The sequence below is a fragment of the Brachyistius frenatus genome, unplaced genomic scaffold, assembly GCF_029030835.1.
Source record: "Brachyistius frenatus isolate BFR_SWC_R1_liver_20210118 unplaced genomic scaffold, ASM2903083v1 Contig_14, whole genome shotgun sequence".
Classification (NCBI taxonomy): domain Eukaryota; kingdom Metazoa; phylum Chordata; class Actinopteri; family Embiotocidae; genus Brachyistius; species Brachyistius frenatus.
The window spans coordinates 3213207-3234909 of NW_027210613.1; the positions used below are offsets into that span (position 1 = coordinate 3213207).

Here is a 21703-nt window from a genome sequence, read left to right on the forward strand (position 1 = left end):
CACTAGACTTATCCTCAACAAAGACCAATGTCCTGTTTTGCATACACACACACACACACACACACACACACACACACACACACACACACACACACACACACACACACACACACACACACACACACACACACACACACACACACACACACACACACACACACACACACACACACACACACACACACACACACACAGCAGACAGGGAACTACAGGCTACTGCTCCATAGCCTGTCTCCATGCCATCCAGGCTCGTGGGTCCCATGGTTATCCACTGTTATCACAGCCCTGAAAACAACTGGCTTATAAAAACAGGGAGCCACAGAACTATCTGATGGAATATTTGATTTACATGCATGGACACCCACATGCATGTGTGCACAAATACCCCAACAGACTGGCCAGTGGACACCAAGAGGTGCAGGAATGCTTGCTTCACATAGTGTGGTAGTACAGCCTGGCTTTCTCTGTAATGTAAAACACTCATGTGCATGAGTGTAAAATTACATTTTGCAAGAGCCAAAATAACAGCATAAAGAAGTAAATAAGCTGCACATACTGGTGGGAGTAAGTTTGCAACTTGCCAGTTGATTTACAACAGTGTTTCTTCAGAGGGAAATATTTCACACTAATTTAGCCAGTTGAGCAGTTCCAAATCTAATCTCATCTAGTTATTTTCATATTTTGCTCAGGCTCCTGAGTGTCTCTGTTTCTAACCATCCTCCAAGACGAAAGCGGGAGAGGAGAGAGAGGCAGGGAAACAGATAGAGGTGAGAAAAGCAGGGACAGACGGAGAAAAAAACAAACAAAAAAAACAACATCAACTTCAGAGTGGTTTGTGTCTGTTCCCAATTTTCTCTCTTCAAGCCATTTAATTGCGGGTCTTTTATGACTTTAAGGTCTCAAATTCATGCAAACAACCACATCTGAATCCAGACTCCACCCTGACTGCATATAGATAGGGCCCCGTACATAGTCATGTTATACTTTCTGTTCTTATCTGCATGATCTCTCTGTGGGATACACAGTTAAATATGAGACCTATGTACTAACAATGCAAATAACCCACAGAATTAAATTATCCTGAGAGAAAAAGAGAGAGAGAGACAGAGAGATGGAGAGGGGCCTCCATAACTCCCTGCACTCTTTGTCTCACACAGTAGGGGTCACTGCATACACTCATCAATAAAACAGTCATTCATAGGCAGATAAAATCATACTCTGTACAAAAACATGAATGTAGCGCCTATGATCAATAGGTTTCTGGAGGGATATTTTGTAGTGTGACAGACTAAGTTTCCTTTCAGTCCAGCAAAAAACACTCCGACATAGGAAGCCCATGTGTTTTTTATTTGGATGATCGAGTGTTCAGAGGTGCTGATGAGGCATAACCAGAAATACTGCCTAAAGCTACAAATTCTCCAAGTCGATTATATTTATTTTCAACATCCTGTGTCCATACTCTTTTATACCTTTACCTTTCTAAACCTGGCTTTACATATAGATCATATGATACTTTTCAGATACATGAAACAGGTCACAATTAAATGTGTTTTTTAAATCTTTCTAAATTACTACATTGGCCCATTTTATAGCATATAGAACTAGTAATTTAGAACAAAATGTCTTTTAGGAAAAATGAGAGGAGCTGCAAGTTCTGTCTTTACCCACATTGGCTTTAGCGTTCAGCTTCCTGGACATTACTCGAAAGCACACTGGCTATTTTCATTTAAAACTGTTTTCACTCATAAGTGAAATCCTGTCCGTTCCTGATTCAGTAAATCCAGCTGAAAACATTGCAACTTCTTAACCTGTCACATCTAACTTACATCAACAGCCACGCCGATTACTTTAGAGGGAAACTAAATAGATCAAAACCATCATGGTTTATGGATTAGGTGGCTCTCTGCTTTGATAATCACATGTTTTAATGTACAGTTACCACAACATGATCTTAAATGTCTTCATCCCAAATAGCAAAGATAAAAAGTATGTAGGACTGAAATGAAGGACACAATCCTGACCCTCATATTCCCATCATCCAGCTGCAGATGAATCCATATTGACGAGCTGCTTAAATATTCAATGCTCACGGGTCACTACACTTTGTTTCACGGCCAAGAGACTCAAGTCTGACTGTCCACTCAGGATTTGAGGTGGGAAAGAGAGAGAGATATTTTCTCATTTACTGACTGCTACAGCCGTACCTATTCAGGCACAAGCAGTAGCGTGTTGAGGCTAATGATAGCTGATGTGACTAAAGTCACTTCACTGACTTGAATATTCCTCTGTACTTGCATGACTATTAAAGCATATTAAATATTGATTATGGCCACAGTGTTCAGCTGCTGTTCGGCTAACGGTACAGGCTTAATGCAATGTAACCAATTTTATACAGAGTTGTCCAATAAAATCTCTGTGGCTCGGTTCCAGACTCCAGCTGGATCATGAAAGGTTCCGATCTTCCGTCTGTGATCTGTGGCGCTGGAAGATATTTCAGCTCAAGAATACAGTAACATATGTCAATCATTTGCCTTTTATGTTGAGAACTGCTCGCAAAGTGATGCTACCCAACCCCTCAACAGATCGTCCATACAGCTTCCCTGGTGGTAACACCCCCTTCCATGTAAACACAAACCTTTGCAGCGGGAGAAGTGAGACCACATGACTCACATGCATTCATTAGTTAGCTGGCGAGCCAAAAATAGGGTGTGATGCTGTCGAGAAGTAGCTCTAAGTATAGAGCAGAGTTTAGAGGAAGCCAAATGCTGTTGTACAGATTGATGCGCTTTCCCAAATGGACATCAAGTATTTGATTTTTACATTAAAGAAATAAAAATAAGCAGCTAAATACGACATTAACAACAACACAAACCACAATAATGCAAAGCCTAGACTGGCAATTTTCTATCCTTCTAATTCTAAATATTTCAGTCGAGCCCGGTAAAATTGTATTATACTTACAAGGTCCCGCAGAAAGGATCTGTATAGACATGTCTTCAGCTTGTCTCTGCTCCCTCCGCACTCAAACCAGTAAACTGACCAATAAAGCAAGCAGCATGACAGCACAGGAGGGATTTCCACATTCAAGCTTACGCAGGATAATAAATGGTATGACCTGGCTCTCTGAGAAAAATGTTTGCAGGATTCAAGAATCACAGCATTTACCCCCTACGGTTCTCTCCATTATTAACACTGCTACAAATAAACAGCTTCATTGGGTGTCACCTTTTGTCAATAGCAGTCATTCTCTTGTGCTATCTCCACAGCAGCTCAGAGGTACAAATCAATGAAATTATTAACAAACAAAATCAGAAACAGTCTATGTTAGGTGCACTCCATGTGCATGTATTTCTATACTGGACTCTGGTATCACAACAACAGTCCAACTGGCACATTGCTGCTGTGGATCAAACCTTTATTCTAGCAGAAATCGTTTAAATCACTACTGTACTTGCACAGATGCAACAAACTAGTCAACTTCATGTTGTATTACTCGTTTGAATGAAAGAATAAAAAATCATTGAGATTTTTTTTTTGTGGCATAAATTAGCAGCACAGGCACAGGCATAAATTAGCAGCACAGCCATTAAAAGCTCCAGAGACATCCGGTGAAGAGGATGGAGCGGGCATTATGGTGATATTTCCCTGTCCCTGGAGCAGCCAAGCATCCTTTATATCCCTCGAGTCAAGGAGCGACCAGCGAGCACACGAACACACCACATCCTCCACCCCCCACCCTTTATTTTTAGCCCCTCCCCCGTTGGCCATCTCCAGCAAGCGATTGGCTGATGCACGGGGGAGAGGTCGACAGCGATTGGATGGGGGACAGAGCGGAACCTCGCTTTTCTATGCATCAGTGCTCTTCAGGAAAAGGGTCTGAGAGACAGAGGACAAAGATGATGATGATGATGATGATGATGATGATGATGATGATGTGGGAGATAGGAATGATATGAGTGTTCGGAGAGGATGGGGGCTGGGCGGTTCACAGCGAGCTACATTACACTGGTCACCTTTATCTTGTCAAAATTCTGCCTGTATAACATCCATAAAACTTTTGTTAATATTAACGTCAAGTCTTTCAGAGAGAAAAGATTTTGATGAAGAGAGTGAATCTGATGTTGTAATACAGAGCAACTCGCTGCCTTGACTTCAGGGAAAATGCAGTTTACAACAGATGGGGCCTATTAGCAGACAGCATGGTGGTGTATTTATCTATTTAATGTGTGTTTGTATGTGGGAGGGTGCAGGGAGCAGCTATGCATGGTAATAAGGAAAGGCGCTATTGGTGAGCTTGAGCAATGACCTAATGTGGTGCTTACTTGATGCTGGTATGTAGCTGAAGATGTTGGTCTGTTCACGTGTGAATTACTCTGTGCATAATGCCTTATTCTAGATCATATGGCTTAAAGACATACACATGCACAGACATACACTGCAAACGGGTTAGCAGCAAAACATTACAAGCGCTTATCATGAACACAGAACAGTGATAAGATTAAAAGCATTGGAATTACTTAAAACAAGCCTATGAGGTGACTTACTGTATAGATAATAAATGGCTATCTGATTTTGTTTCTTTTTATATAACAGTGTTCAGTTGCTTGATGCCTTTGAATGATTAAGATGAGTATAAAGAGAACATTATAATATGTCCTTACTGAGAGTGTATGCTTCCAATTACATTTTGTCACTGTTTCATTGGCAATCGAACACATTATGGACATAAATAACATCAGGCTTTGTGCCACAACTGATTAAAACTGTGAGAAAACACATTTCACATCATTTTTATTAAGTTTAACTGCAATCAGACGATTTTAATTACATGGCAGAGCCGTTCGATTCGGTAATTAATAACTCCAATAAAATAATCGGAATCTTTTTATATGCAATGGTACAGAAATTTAAAGCTGTGCTCAAAGATTATTACTGAGCACATCATTCACAATGTGCATGTTTTCAATAAGTAAATGAATAAATCTTGTTAATAAGCGCCAGTTAAATAATTCGGTGTGGTGTTAGTACAGAGAAACTTTTACTCTTTTTGGAGTTGACTGTCTTTATTATTTTCATCACCAGGAAATATTGCGCGGCCACACAGATATCATGTTGATATCCTGTGACAGGAGGATGCAAGCTGTGCTCTTTTTAAAAACCAACATAGCCAGTGTTCTCCAATTAAGACACGCAAACAATGCAAAAAAAAAAAAAAGGCGTTCACAGGCAGAGGTCAGGATGCACACGTCCTCGTGAACGGCATGCACAGAGACACACGTAGGTGCACACAGACATGACACAAACAGACGCCGCGCAGAGTCCAGCAGTCTCTCTGTAAGACACCACGGGGAGTCTAACTGGCTTTACTCTCTTTCATTCCCTCTCCTGAGTGTCTCTGTGTGTGTGTGTGTGTGTGTGTGTGTGTGTGTGTGTGTGTGTGTGAGAGAGAGAGAGAGAGAGAGAGAGAGAGAGAGAGAGAGAGAGAGAGAGAGAGAGAGAGAGAGAGAGAGAGAGAGAGATTCTCCCAGCAGTTTAAAGAACCCATGAGAAATTAAAAAAAAAATCTAAAATAGCAGTTGTTATGAAGAATCTGGTCTTTTTCCACACGTAACACTTTATTTAACAACTTGCTAGACTGACAGGGGTCAATTATAAATGACAAAAAAACACAAAAAAAAACCAAACATCAAACATGATAATATTGAAAAGATGTAATTTTAATACACATTCCAGTGGACACACAGGTAGACAATAAAAGGATAAATGCTGCTTGTACATAATGCATGCCTCACCTGCAAATTAGATGACAGCGCTTCTAAGCAAACCCAGTTCAAATAAAGTTCAGCCAACTCCTTTGTTAAGACATTATATATTTTTTTAAAACACTGTGAACTGTAAAGGTAAGGACATGAAAATGTTGCCTACATTCTTGTTTCCTCTGTTTTAACAGTGTTGTTATGTACTCTTGTTGACCCCATTTGGCTCATTTTATGATGATCTGCTTGCACACTTGCATATTAGGGTTGATGTTTATCACAAGTAGAAAAGTGAAGTGTAACTCCTTTCCATTTTTTGAGCGATATTACAAGACAAAGATATAATCAAGAGAGAAAGGAGGGAAATCTGAGTGTGAGTAAACAGATTTCACTCAAACACACACAGCTACATCCACAAACACACACTCCATAGAGTTTAGTCTTCCCCATCCTGGCCTCTGCAGGGGAGGATTTAAAAAAAACAAAAATCCAATGAGCTCCAGAGAAAACCACTTCCTCCACTGCTTAGAAGTGTGTTTGTGTATATGACTGAGTGAGCATGCCTGCCCGCTCGTCTACCCGCAGTGCACATGGTTAGCATTCAAAGCTCAGTTCAATAGGAACCACATAGTGAGCGCAGTATGGGCAGGGATGAGAGACTGAGCGCACAGCTGAATTAAACTGAACAGAAACATATGGAAACAAGGAAGATGAGTGGAAAAGGAAAGGAAAGGAAAGGAAATGAAAGGAAAGGAAAGGAAAGGAAAGGAAAGGAAAGGAAAGGAAAGGAAAGGAAAGGAAAGGAAAGGAAAGGAAAGGAAAGGAAAGGAAAGGAAAGGAAAGGAAAGGAAAGGAAAGGAAAGGAAAGGAAAGGAAAGGAAAGGAAAGGAAAGGAAAGGGAAGGGCTCCCCATCCTTTTCAAATATTCAGCAAGACAGGGACTGCAAATCACTATCATCTAATTCACTGTACTATGCATGCCACATATTATTAGTCCAGGACGAGATCAGAATCATCCTGACTAAACAGGCAGTTGGCTACTGTTGCAGATTATCTTGGACTGAGAGCCAGAGCATAGCTGGGGAGCAGTCCAACTATTTACTCTAAGCATGCTTCGTCTGTAAATCCATATGCAGGCCAACAGTGTTTTTGGGACACTTGTAAATTTGTGGTCTTTTACAGATCAAATCCAGATTGTAGGTTTTTTTTTTTAAATTCCCACCTGTATAAACCCTGAATAATGTGTTTGAGCTAGTCCAGTTTTATTTATCTGACATTACTGCATAAATATATGATTTAATACAGTTTGTAAAGGATGCAGAATTTTGATAACCCCGAGATTAAATCATTTAATTATTAAAAGCAAGCAGTAAGCAGAGGAAATGAAAGAAAGCAAGTGAACCTCCAGAGTGTATGAAATGAGTGTTTAAATGCAGGATGTGTCCAGGCCCCAGTGTGGATCTATGTGATATGAGCAGAACAGATGAGTGCCGACAGATCAGACAGAAGAGGCAGGTTGATGTTGATGGAAAGGTTGAACTTGGCTCGAATATACAGGGACACACAGACGTCTCTGCACTAAACCAAGGCTTGCAAGTCACCAGTTCTCTGCCTGAATTCCATTCACAGACCTACGTTATTAGTTTGAGACCACTGATCATAATGATTAATCCATCTTCCTTTTTTTTTAAAGCTATTTATAGCACACCTCCCAATGAATGATAGTTTGATCATTAAGTCCCACGACTGAAATATCAGAAATGACTGAATGTGTTGTATTTAATCTTTGCTTTATTTTTAAAGTGAAATTTGATTCTAACAGCGTAATAATTAGTCTAAACCATTTATTGGCCAATATCAAGCTGCAAGTATCCATAGAAACCATAATGATGCTTTTAAACTTTGTTAATTGTTAGACTAACTGTTTTAATATGGTGACTTGGTTGTTACTGCCAACTCTCTGGCATCCCTCGCCTCACTTCATCCATTTTTTTCTATACTGGGATGCCCTGTCATGCATCACTGCTACCTCCCTATATACACATAAGTCTGAGATCTCACCAGCATATGAAGTTCTGAGCAAAACAAGTCTCTGAAAATACCAAATTTTCTCAGAGCACGTTGGTAAAACAAGCCAAGTTAAGTTTAAACAACAGGAAATATCCAGTTGAGGTTATGTCAAGTCTTTTGAAAGGAAGCAACAAATAATCTAAAACTAGCACATCTCACAAAGACGAGAGCAAACTTTCACAAAGATATGGATGAGCACGTGTAGCAACTGCAGAAAAAGGAAACAAAACTCTTACAAAGGCACAAAGTACACAATGGAAGAGAGGAGGCAAACAAATAAATATTCTCGCACTTAGTCATAGGGATCAAAATAGCCAGAAAATGTGTGTGTTTGTGTGTATTTTAATGTTTGGTCAGCATTGCGGGGTGCACTCACCAAACAGCACACTCAGGCAAAACCACACAACCTGCATGCAGACATGAGGACAAATAAAAAATGTTGCCCCCATGTTTGCCTCATCAGCTTTTAAGTAACTGAAAGATATACCAAACTTCCCAAGAGGACACCTGCAATTTCATGTTACAGTGCAGCACAATGCTTCAGGCAATTTGCTAAATCGACACTTAATTCAACGACAAGTTCATTTTGTTCACAGTAATTGAAAATGAACAATGAACAATCAGCCATAAATGGCCAATACAACATGATTACCTCCGATTCTCTGCGAGCAGCTCATGAATTTCTGCCTGATTTCAATAAAAACACACAAAGACACCAATGCAGCTCTAATTTTTGTGAGTTGGCCGCAAGGATGAAGTTCAAAGGGCTAAAAAGGCCTGCGCGCAGGATTTGGACCGGCAAGTCATAATCATTTTCACATTAACTCCCTTCAGATTCTGGCAACTGGGAATAGAAGGCCAAAGCTGTCCATTGAAAACAGTCTTATTTTCATCCCTGGATGACCCAATTGGAAAACATCAGGTCAAAACTGTGTCTTAACACACAGGACGAAATAGAACACAATCCTGAGATAACAGCACTCTCCTCTTGATACGGTCTAACACTAACAAAAGTCCACATGGCATGCACAGACAATCTTATAAGAATTTTTCATGTTCACTCTTAGCATCACAACTCAAACGCACTTTCTGCCATTGCATGTCAGCTTTCGTGGCACGCTTTACTCCAAGCCTTTCGATTTCAACCAGACTTTGAATGGGAAAGTTTCAAACACTTACAATTAATTTTAGTCCAAGAGACACAATATTATGGCCAGGGAATCAGGACCACGTTTATTTGGGATAATCTATGTGAACGTGGGCCACTTAACTGCTCTGTTTATGCCCAAAAACAAGTCACCCTGGAGAGAGTGACTTGGTGTATTTTCAGTGTGTGTGTCCTGGGGGTATTAGGGATGAGAACCCACAAGGTCACGGTTGCTAGCTGATGCCACAGAGGAGCTTTGAGTCTAATGGGATTCGACGCAGTAGAGCTTTGATGGAACATTTTTACTTAAAGTGGAAATAGTGCTCTCAATGTTTCAACACTATCTCTCTCTTACTTATTCAATATATACATACAGCACACTGTATAAAGCTAAACTGTCCACTCCACAGTGAATTGTCCAACATGTTGAGTGTCTGTTCTGTTACAGACATCCTCCTATTGCCAAACACGAAAATATGCATTCCATAAAGCTCTAAAGCCCTGAATATGAAAATCCAATGATTTATACTTATATTTGATGTTTGACAAACATGATTAAATGCAACTCATTTTGTGATCACTGACATGACTATCAGGACACGTAGATACTGTAGGGGCATTCATGGGAAATAAACAGGTCAAGTGCATGTGTCCTGCTCTGGAAGGAAATTCCTGATTAGTTCCCCGTGACGGTATGACACACACTCAGACCAACCTGAGGTTTGACCCGGTCCATCCAGTTTGGATTCACACTTTGGGAGAGAGCAATCTAAAAAGAGAAAAAAAGAGAGAAGGAAGGTTTAATGAAGGAAACAAAGAGAGAAAGGGCTGCCTTGTGACCTTCACCATATTTCAGTGGCCAAAATGAAGGCTTTGGCATTACAGTAATGACAGAGTGCATGAGGAATTGTAGGGCGGCCCTTTCATGAGTGTATGGAGAGTCCCTCCTGAGATTAAACAGCATTAGCCATGTTGCACACAGATGCACATGCACGCACACATACTGTGCATGTCCACTCACATGCATTCATAAATGCACAAATAGCACAAGCTGCAAAATAAGCTGGAGAAGACACACACACTCAACATTGAGGTAACATATCTACATAGATTGGGAGTATAGATCTTACTGTGCTCTTTATCTCTATGCTTTACCATCTTAAACTGTCATAAACATGCCCCCTCAGACCCACACATACAGACACACACAGTGCTGATAAGCAAATGAATCATTTAATGAGACGAGTACACTACATATCAGTATCTCTAATGCCTGACACATCATCTTTAAAGAGATAGAATGTTAAAAATTATTCATCCAGGTTTGTGAACAGGCAGAGCAGCGTGTTTAGTGCTTCTAACAGCCTGTTACATTGGAGTGGAGATACATTTGGCCTGCTTGCCTCAACTGCAGAGCATCACATCAGTTTTGGGACCACAATAGATTCAGGATAGATCAATCAATAACGACTGATTCATTATGGATGCTCTACTGATCCGCACACACACACACACACACACACACACACACACACACACACACACACACACACACACACACACACACACACACACACACACACACACACACACACACACACACACACACACACACACACACACACACACACACACACACTGTATGTTTCATTGTATACGATGTGGATAAAGTGTTTGGTCCAGTGAACAGTTCACATCCTCTAACACAATTTTCAAGGCCTGATATCATCTATGTCTTGTTCATGAGGGGAGTCAGTGAAAGACAGAAGGTAAAGGGGATCATCTGACAACAGATGAAAAGACAGAAACCACCGGGTGAGGGAACTTTCACTTTCCTGTGATCAAGAATAAACAGCGAAAAAGTTTTAACAGTAACTAGAAAGCATTCTTGAAAATCTCCTCACCTGAACTCCAGCTACCTCAAGAGGGTAAAGCACACATATTAACTATTTATTGATATGTGACAAGTGTTCCTGCAGCTTCAAAACAGAATCAATGTTACAATGAGAAATATAATGTTCATGACAGGAAAACAGCAGAAAGCCCCTTTAGGGAGGATGATTATATGTTAACTTAAAACTTGGGATGTTTTTGTTTTTATATCACTATTAAGAAAAGAGAGAGGAAAAAAAAAAGAAAAAATAAGGACTAGTTTTTTTCAAAATAAAGTGAAACTGTGGCCTTTAATTCATAGGTTCATCTTACATTAGCTTAGAGTGAAATATCAAATTAATTACATTTTCTTTTATGTGCGAACATTTAGTATTTTACTGGCGACAAGCTTCAGCCTGGCGTCTATGTGTAAATGTTGGCAGTATTTCTACAAAAACAGCACATATGTACTGACAACAAGTACTTCTGCAAGCCTATACGGTAGGATGGCATGTTAGGTTTGATCCTCAACCTATTTTATCCAAAGCCAGGCCAAGCGGCGGTTTAGCCCTCTTAAGTCGGAGGAGCACTGGGCTGGCAATGTTCACGCGACACAGATCACAGCCGGCTGCTGTCTTCAAAGCAAGAGGGAAAGATGCGGTGTAAGTCTGTTTGTGAGAGAAGGAGAGACTACACGGTTCCTATTGGACAGACTGAGCACAGCTGTTGACAAAAGACAAGCGGTCTCGGGCAGCACACGAGCTCACACGTGTATGCAAACACACACTGCAAGCTGTGCTTTGATTTTTACCAAAGCAGAGTCTGTGTTCTGCTTTATTCTGATTTTTTTGTTTTTATACTGACTGAAGTAAGAGCTTGGCTTGTCTGCTGAAAATGTGAAGCATATGATTACTGCAGAGAGAAGCAGTAAAGCATGAGGATCTGGTACCTGAAGTTGCAGCTGGATATGTTCAAGTGTGCTACAGCGTGCGAGAGAGTATCAATTATTCAAAATAAAATTCCTACACTATCAGCCTTATACAAAATTTAAAACCCTGAAACTAGAGAAAAGAAATATAACGTACTGCACAACAGAGAACGAGGTCTGGTTATCTTTCTCACACAAGAAGAGGAACTGGCTCACTCACTCAAGCAATTTTATGAATGAAAAATGACTCACCACCTGACACTTGATTTACTAACACGGGACCTTCCTCTCAAGAGGAAGTTCTTAATAAACTGTGTCTCAGAACTTAAAGGGAGCAGGGCCTCATGAGTCCTTGGCTGTTTTTTCAAAGTGCTACTCTTGAAAAAAAAGAAGCACAAAGCATTGTGGGAGGCTTTGTGACTTCAGATACCACATCCAGATGTTTCCCTGGTTTAAGCTGTAGGCAAAGAGAGAGGAGATAGAGGGGGTACATCAGCTGTACGGGAATAATAACAAAGCAGAAAGGTCAAGGAAGGTAGAATCACAGCTAAGGAATGGATATATGTTTATGTGATGGTCATCGTTGCTCCCTGCTTCATTTATTGAAACAACAAAATATGTTTGGGCTTCAAATACTGTGAATAGACTTTGCTTGTTTGAGTTAATGGTGAACTCTCTCTCCAAGACACTTTATTTGGTTGTTGTTTTCCTTAATGTGACACACATCTATTTGTCAGTCTGTCAGTCAAATCTAATAACCACTGCCTGGATGTCTTATTTACAAAAGATGCATGAGATGGAAGGCGCGCATCGTGGTGGGACTCACAAACAGGAGAAAATATATTACAAAACAAGATCGAGAGGCTTGTTTTGAGATGCCTGGAAAGCTGACGGGAGAAGTCGGGAGCAGCAGGAGGAGGAGGAGGCAAAAAGCTGCAATCAAGTCGGACAGTTATCAGCACCCGTCAGTCTTAACTGGAAGTCAGAGAAACACTCACATCCTCTTAGATCTGATCCCGATTTAATAAAATGTTAGCAGACCCAGATATCAGTTTGTACTCAGTTTCGAATTGTTTTGACATGACAGGGGGGCTTATTAAGATGCTCTACAGGCGATCTGTGATCTCCGTTCATGCTTCTATTTTACATATATTCTACTGTCAATCTGCATCTTATCAGTTTACCGCTGTATATAACGCTGTATATAAATCAGCTGAGATGACCTGTGCCTTTCAAAGTACATAAACAAATTGAAAACATTAATAAATAAAGAGGAAATGGGATACAAGACGATAGCTTTCACTATTGATAAATCAGAAGACTATGGATTTACACATGTCCAGATGTTATCTGAAGAATCCTGACATCCAATTTACCGGAGCTTTTTATGTTGAGAAATCTTCAAAATAATTAAATAAGCCCAAAGTAAACATACAGCAGACTGAACTGTGATATATTGTGTAGTCTCTTTGACTGATAGAAGTCATCATCAACCAACAACATTTATTCTGCTAACAGAATAAACCTTCGGAATCAGACAAATACAATGAAAATCTCTCTGATTCAACAAAATTAAAAGTTTCTATAGAACGTCATATTGTTAAGCCAATATCTAAACCAATCAGCTATTAGATCAGTTGAGTGCCAGGTATTTCCCATCATGCTCTGAGGCCGTGCAGTCGGTGGAGAGCAAAAGCTAAAAAAAACAAAACTGCTTTGATCTCGTGAGGTTATCGTTGGCTACATTAAATGCGAGTCCCGATCTATGTCAGACAGAAATCTAACGGCGGTGATCGATTCTGCGCAGCCCCGGCTCATCTGAAATGAGCCCATTATTTGGATATATGACAACGCTGAGCAGAGGCAAGCTATGAGGTAATGATGGAGGGCTGCGTGAGAGAGAGGTGGAGGAGGCGATGAAAAGAATGAAAAAGGATAGAATGAGTGGGAGTCCGCAGTTGACTGATAGAGGTTCCTCTCTTATCAGATGGGGGGGCTTGCAGGAGACACACAGACCAGCCCACAGCCTATTTTTATGACCCGCAATCCTCCTATGCTTCCATCCCTCCTCCATCCCCCCTCTTCCTTGCTTCGAGGGCCCCTGGCGACGTGGGTGGGATGCAGTGATTTATACCTCAGTGCATGTCTATGTGTGTGTGTGTGTGTGTGTGTGTGTGTGTGTGTGTGTGTGTGTGTGTGTGTGTGTGTGTGTGTGTGTGTGTGTGTGTGTGTGTGTGTGTGTGTGTGTGTGTGAGGCAGTGAAGCTGTCCCACACGCTACACTTAGCAGCATCCTCCAACGACATTACCAACGTATTGGAATTCCTGATTATCGATATGAGACAACCAATATCATCCATGTATATGGAGGAGTACTCTGCTGATTCACTGCACAGTTTTATCACTTTACATTCATGAATGCGAATGATCCCTCATAGCATGGAGAAAGCTTAGAGGAAAGTAGCATAATTTTTACTCAAGACTTCGGTCTCGGCCTCCCTGAGATTTAGTTTCAGGAAATGAATGACAAACTGAATGTTTGATCATTGTCATTAGAATAAAAAAACAACAACTAATAAGCATATACATTACAATTTCATGGTCAACAAAAAAAAAAAAGACATGGCCTTTGTCTGTGCATCTTCAAAGTGACCCCATAGATGTACATGACATTTTACAACAATCAATAACTTGGCGAGATGGAGGGGTGGTTACATGTCCATAAAGTGTGCTACGACTCTTTCAAAAAGGTAGAGAGCCTTTGATGAGATCGATCAGCAAGGTCCTGCTGTAAAACAGGTAATTGTGTCGCCCCGCTCCCTTCCTGACCGTCCTCACCATAAAAACGCTCCAATGAACACTAAACGATGCGCAGACTGCAATAAGCATCCCAATATCTGGTCTTTATTGACGCATTAAGCATTTTTTCTATAAACTAATACGAGGAGGAAAAAACAGACTTCTTATTATTCACATTCAGCAAACTTGCCATTTTTGCTAATCTGCAAACTGCCTATTACCCATGTGGCCGCTTGTTAGGGAAGTTCAGTCAGATATAAGCACCACCTGATCATTTTATTGGCACAGTTAATTAGTTTTCACATGAAGAAACATTATTAAGTCTGTAATTGCATTTAGTGTGTTTTTTTAACATTGTAAATTCAGGTTAGATCAAAGCCATTTTGCAGCAATTACAAAGCTCAGCTGCTGATTAAAAAGCAAAAATGAGTAAAAACATAAATGAGGCGGAGCATGACGGGGTGCATGCATTATACACAGCACAGCGATGTACAGTGCAGTGCTATAGGCCGCAGTCACTAAAAGAGTTGCAGCATGTAAAAACAGTTTTTTTTTTGCTTATTTTATATCCCTGTATTTTGCAGCATGCACTTTGTTACCACTTCCTGGCTCTCAGTTGTGGCTGCTGAGAATATGATGACATCTGAGTGTATTTTGTTGCATTTTCAGACCTTCTGACCTATTTTAACTTTTCACACATACAAACACGACCTCTGTCTAATCTTGTGTGATATTATCTATCTATATTAGCTACTATCATGCTGATTTGTTCTGGCACTTGTTTGATAGCTAATGCAGACATTGCTTCAGAGGAGATCATTATTTTGTACTGTGTTTGTCTTTTTTAATAATTCATCTTACAAAAATATATCACAAATACACAAATATCTCTGTCTGGACCTAATTTTTTATCCTGAAGTAGACTAAGTGAGATAGTCGACAGTTCATCTGAGCCCGGGCGATTTAGCAGTGCAGCCAATGCCAATCTAAGCTTATAGTCTTTAACTCTGACCAACTGCCAATTAAGCTGACCCTGGATGTAAGCGTAAGGTTTCAGCCTCATGAAAAGCACAGTAGCCTACATTTTGCAGGGTGTACTCCACCCAAGGCTCAGATCTATAATTTGATGAGTGGAGGCTTGTTTGTCCCTCTAAGTATGTCATGTCCTCTCTTTCTGGATCTCACTCTCGTTCCTTTCTATCCTATATTTTCATTCCTCTCTGTCTGTTTCTTCTCTCCCAACACATTTGTCTTTCCATCCGCTGTCCTCTTTTATATAGATACTGTTTTCCATACATCATCGCTTTAAGATGCACACTGCACATGGCCTGCTGAAGTCCTCTTCCTCATCTACATGATGATGTAAGATTTATGCTTGAGTATGCAAGAAAACATTAGGTCATTATGCCACCATTGATTATGACTGTGCAAGAAAAAAAAGAAGAATCGCTGCTCAGTGATTTGGCTTTCATTACAGCCTGCACTGGCACAGGTCACTGGGTTCGCTTTGGACACAGGGGGAAATGGCTCACTGCGTTGTCAATACTGGCACTGCCAGCATTGATGCTGATATCTTGATTCTAACCTCTATGCAAGAGCCACTGAGGACAAGCTATTGAATACGGGATGAGTAAAGCTTTTCAATAAGGATTAATAGGTAGTTTTTAGGGGGAAAGTGTTTTTTTTAATCTGTCTATACATAAAGTCTTTAATAATTATTCTCACTGTGACTACTATGACAAAGCATAGGTTGTAACGTATGCTCCTGCCTATCAATAATTCTCCCGGTATAAAAGGAAATATATTATTTAACAATACACATAATTCACAAAGATGCTCACACATAGTTTCAGAGCCTGTCTGCATTGGTAATGAATAGAAGTCAGTTTCACACAGTAAACATAGATCTCTGCGACAACGCTCAGCCCCATCCTGCACGGGTGTGATGAATGATGACCCCTGTCTTATGACCAGTGTAGTTATGGCCCAGAATATGGCCTTTGTGCAAGTTGTTTTGACAGTGATTTAATCTTATTACAACGTACATCTGGTTGCTTTTATGTCAATTGAGTTTCACAGTACAATAATGCTATTTCACAGGGCCAGTAACTTCATTAAATGTCACTCAGGAGACTATATATGAATTAAAATATTCTAAAGTGCAAGTGTTATTTTTGGTTTTGCCAGGAAGACTCTCTCCATAAATCCTCAATATGTTTGACAGTGTGTAATCTAAAGACGTACTGCATTGGACCATAATCCAATTTTATGCAATTGGAAACATGCCTTGATTTTGATTGCTAGTGACGCAAGTGTCACACCATTGGTTAGATTCAACAAAGATCCCTGTTGTTTAGATTTTTTTTCATGCTTTTGTTGACATTGGAAATTGACAGCATATGACTGTGTATGAAGTTCCTACGGCAGCAGACCCAGATCACCATAACGTAATATTTCTTGGTCATGCATGCAAAATTGGTCGAGCCAGATCATGTATACAGTACATTATTGTAGACCTCAAAGCTGAACATATTTGCTGCACACTTTAATTTAACCTCAGATATATGGAAAGGTAGTTTAGCAAAATCTATATTTATAGAGGATTACATCTCTAACAAAAATGTATTCATATTTTCTTATACACCACAATTTAGAGGTGAAAAACATGCAGTAAAGAGAGTACCATCCTTACTCACATACTCCAAAGACATAATAAACAACAAACGTTGACATACAACATTAATGCATCTCAAATATTCCAGAAAGCTAAAACTCTGTTCAGGGTGCTATTTGACAGCAATATAGCTTAACTTGTGTACCACAACTAAGAAAACCTCTACTTATAAACAGTTTGCCTTCATTATAAATTACCCAATATTTAAACAGTACCTCGCTCAGTAATCAGCTGCATGTTACTGGAGGAATGCCACACGAGGAAAGCTTGATTCAAGTGGAATTCCAAAGTTCATGGAGGAAACAAAAAGGTACTGTCATCAACTATACAAAAAACTGAATTGGAGACATATTTCTGCTCAAATAGTCAACAGATTATGCTATTTTCTTTTATAAGGATAGTGAACAACTAAATATAGCTATGAGGATTTGTTTTGTATTTTCATCCTTTAAAGGGTTTCCATAACATAGTTGCAAAGGACTGATGCCTGCTGAGCAGTTGAACATATCTCATGTTTGACCAGTTGCAACAATTTTGGACTTTAAGTCGTGGCATGAGCAACCTGAGAGAGTGACTCAGCGGCTATGCTGTGATCCACAGTGCAGGACTCAGAGATGGAGCACCATCTGCTCACTGAAAATAATCAAGCAGAGAGGAACATCAAGTATTTTCAAGGGCCGATGATAATATTATCCATTCAGGTGAAACAAACTGAACACCAGTGCCAGATCAAAAACTAGGACTCAGAGATACTTAGTGGTGCGATGGAAATCTCAGTTGAGTCGTCTAAACAGCCAACCAGCTTCGTAGCTCATGTGTACAAGCTCACATTTGGTTATCAATAAGTTAGTCTTCCTCAGCCAGTCAATCACATTAGGTCTCGTTTGGTAGACGAATCTGCCACATTTTAGCCTTCACTGACTAACTAGGGCACCAAAGTGCATCCAGAGCCCCAGAAAAAGAAAACAAAATCACACTCAGAGTCCCAGAAATAAAAGTGCTTGGGATCAACAAGGAGGAGCAGCTGTGTGCCCAGATTTCAACAGGCAACAAGCTGCCGGTTATTAGTGACCATGCTGGAGAGGCTGTGAGGATTGGGACACATAGTATGCATGTATGAACAAATGAATAAGTGGCTTTTCATTTTTGGAACTGACTGAAGGCCAATGAAATAGTTAAAACAACAGAAGCTTTGACTGCCTCCGAATGCTGAAGGAGAGATAGATGGAGATAAACCTGAGGGTCAGATGTACTAAATGTTTTCAATGTTAGATTGATAAATTGAATGATGTCAATAATAGGTTTGACTGAATAACAAAAGGTACAATAGGTGCAATGAATTGGTAAATTCATTACCTGTTTCATTCACCTTTTCTTAACTATGTGCTAATGTTAGATGGTTAAACGATTTGGGAACTTTTAGTAATCTCAGCTGGAGACACAGTATTCTCGACAGTATTCTCTAAGCATTTGGTGCTATTCTCCCAGAAACTTCTTTTTCCATACTTTCTCTTCATAATAGTCTCTTATAAAAGTTTCCTGCAGCCATAACCTATTTCTGTCTCCATCATGAATACTGTATGAACTGCATTTGCTGCTATATAAACATCCAAGCAGCCCAACTTCACTGTGAGCCAACTTTCCAGCCTGACACAACACAGCTATAGGAAAATACATTGGCAGGCATCCAACCAACCGTAAGAAAGCATTTGAATACAATCCATTTTGACAACATTCCTAACCGTCTGACTGGCAGAGGCAATTTCTGGAAGAAAGTATGTGGTTTATGGACTGTTTAAAAAGTATGAGAGTGTGTGCACATGCAAGCACAACAACTCTGCTGCATTTATGGATTCATATTCACTTCCACAGTAAAAAAGGGCATGTGCAAATGTTGTGTGTGTGTGTGTGTGTGTGTGTGTGTGTGTGTGTGTGTGTGTGTGTGTGTGTGTGTGTGTGTGTGTGTGTGTGTGTGTGCTCCTGGATGTGCGCAATCTGCAGAGGTTGTGAACAGCAGACCCTGAGGCACCAGGTGTCACAGAAACAAACAGCTGAGAGAGAGACAGCTGCTTCCTCTTGTGTGTATCAGAGGTGGTCCCGACACTGGACTTTAGCTTTGCAATGTGCCTTCCAGAAGCTTTAATGACAGTCCCTGTCCTCCTAATAACCGTGTCAGATTGGTTTAAAGGGGTGTTTTCTAAAGTTTGAACAAGTGGGGGCTTTATTGTGGGTTAAATATCAACGAGAGTTCTGGATTGAACAAGTAAACAATATCTAACCTCAACACATACTGTAATGATGAAAGGTCTGAGGTCTAAAACAGTGTTTTCATACTCAATAAAATACTTGTTATACAAGTTGAAAAAGACCCAAATAAGCCATCTTGATAGGAAAACATATCATAATATCCCTTCTAAAGGTATACCGAAGTCACAGCAAAACATATTGCCCCATAAAAATGGCATATACACCATAAAATGACAAAATTAGGATCTGACTTTACCTGGTAAATAATCATGACCATTAAAGTCACCTAAAATCCCAAACTGCATCAACAACTATAGGTCAGATAATACACAATGCTTGTCACAAGCACTACCACAACAATGGGCAGGAGCGGTGTATCAATGCATGGCTGATATCAGGCACCAGTGCAGCCCCCTATAGGACCTATAAAAGGTGGTACTGTTTTGGAGTGATAAGGTAGGAAGGCCTATCCCTATTTGTTATGATGATGCCATCGTATGAGACAGGCCCAATGCGAAGAGTGCAACCGATTGCCCACACTTGCGTCCATGGCCTGTACCCTATCCGTGCATCAGATCTGAGACACATTAAAGAGGCGTGCGAGATCCTGCGTTCGTGTGCAAGATTGTTCGATGTACACGCATCTGAAGACAGAAATTTTGCAAATGTTTGACCCACATCCGAAGGGTTCGTGATGCATACCGTCTGTGACGTCTAAACACTCGAATAGCCCGAGGAGACCCTGATCGAGCTGTGATCATCCACACCTTGTAGCCCATTGGTGCAACCCCAAAACGGGATCACGGCCTAATAATCAAAGCACATATTTCAAGAGGTGTTATTCGTGCTGTTGTCATAAAAAGCTGCAGCATGTCAAATCGCTGGACGACTAAAAATGTGGTGCATAACTACAAACGGTGAGCATCTCTCCAGCACGTCGGGCGCACAGTATGCGTCTCGCCCGTAAAAACCGTCAGTGATGTATTTTGTCATTTTGGGCATCAGTGTGGCAGACCACCAGTGACCACACCGACAGATCTGCTGTAGGTCTCCCAGAGGCAGACTCGCCCCTTCCCGACTTACCGGATTTGAAAAACGCCGCTATGTCTGCCGCGTCCTTCGCAGCCTCATCTAGTCCCTCTCCTGCGCTCATGGTTGCGGTGGCTCGTGCGGAAATAGCGATCGATATCCTTAAAGGTTTTTTTGTTGTTGTTGTTGCAATAGCTACCTATCAGCAAAAGCGGGTCCTGGCGCCTTTCACTGAAGCAGATCCGGGCATATAATCTGTGCTCCCTTCATTAAGCGAGAGACTTTCTCCTCCATTTTGGCCGAGAAGGGAAAATCCTGGCGACCGATCGGCGGCGCTCCCGAGTTGGGACGTGAGGCAGAGGAGGAGGAGGAGGAAGGGGGTGATAATGAGAGAAGGCGGAGGTAAAAGAGGAGGGGAGTAGGGAGGAGGGCTATTCCGATTCGAGTGGTGGGTGGGGGTGGGATATCCTGGGATTCCGTTTCGTGGGGTTTTGGTGCATTGTGCGCCACCCAAATAAAGTGTGCGCCACAGTAGCTCCCAGCGTCACTCTCTGCGGTGCTGATGCGGGCTGCGTGGGTGTCATTCCTCTGGATTTGATGCCTTAATTACTCACAGATGCTATAGGAGATGTCATAACAACCATCATTGGTACCCCTGGGTTGTTGTTTTTTTCCCCTCACAGGCTACGTTGTATGGATTCCTGCTGAACTGCAGTTTAATTTGAGGTCATTGAGTTCTGCACTTAATTTGGTTTCCTAGCAGCTCTGACTTGCATTATTATTACATTGCATTACATTTCATTTAGCTGACGCTTTTATAATTGCAAGTTGCACGTGATCGGTATTTCTTTTGACATTATTGTCTAATCACGTTTTGAGCCGATAAGAGGGAGAACATGACGATTACAGAGGAGGATGGTTTCATTCACTCTTCATCTCTTAGTGGTGAAGACGATGCTACAGTATGAGGTCATTTGCCCCACAAATCTAACCCAGTTCTTCCTGACAGCTGCAGCTCAGTTCTTTTAACCAGGGACAGTGCGCTGCTGCCATCTAGGGCTGGTCTTCACAAATTGCTCCGGGAACGTCCAACAACTGGCCTGGTGGCGTACGATGGCACAACATGACGTCATTATATCGAGCAATTAATAGCTACGACTTAATCGTCATCATATTGGCAGC

The 21703-nt window shown here is 40.9% G+C and overlaps 1 protein-coding gene across 1 annotated transcript in view; it reads right to left on the bottom strand.

Annotated features, from left to right (window-relative positions):
* Positions 1–20888, bottom strand: part of triob (trio Rho guanine nucleotide exchange factor b) — a 106958-nt gene extending 86070 nt beyond the window's left edge. Inside the window, 2 exon segments of the mRNA XM_069693183.1 lie at positions 9689–9742; positions 20576–20888. Of these exon segments, the coding sequence (XP_069549284.1) occupies positions 9689–9742; positions 20576–20645 (124 nt within the window). The 5' untranslated portion in view covers positions 20646–20888.
* Between the last annotated feature and the right edge of the window lie 815 nt (positions 20889–21703).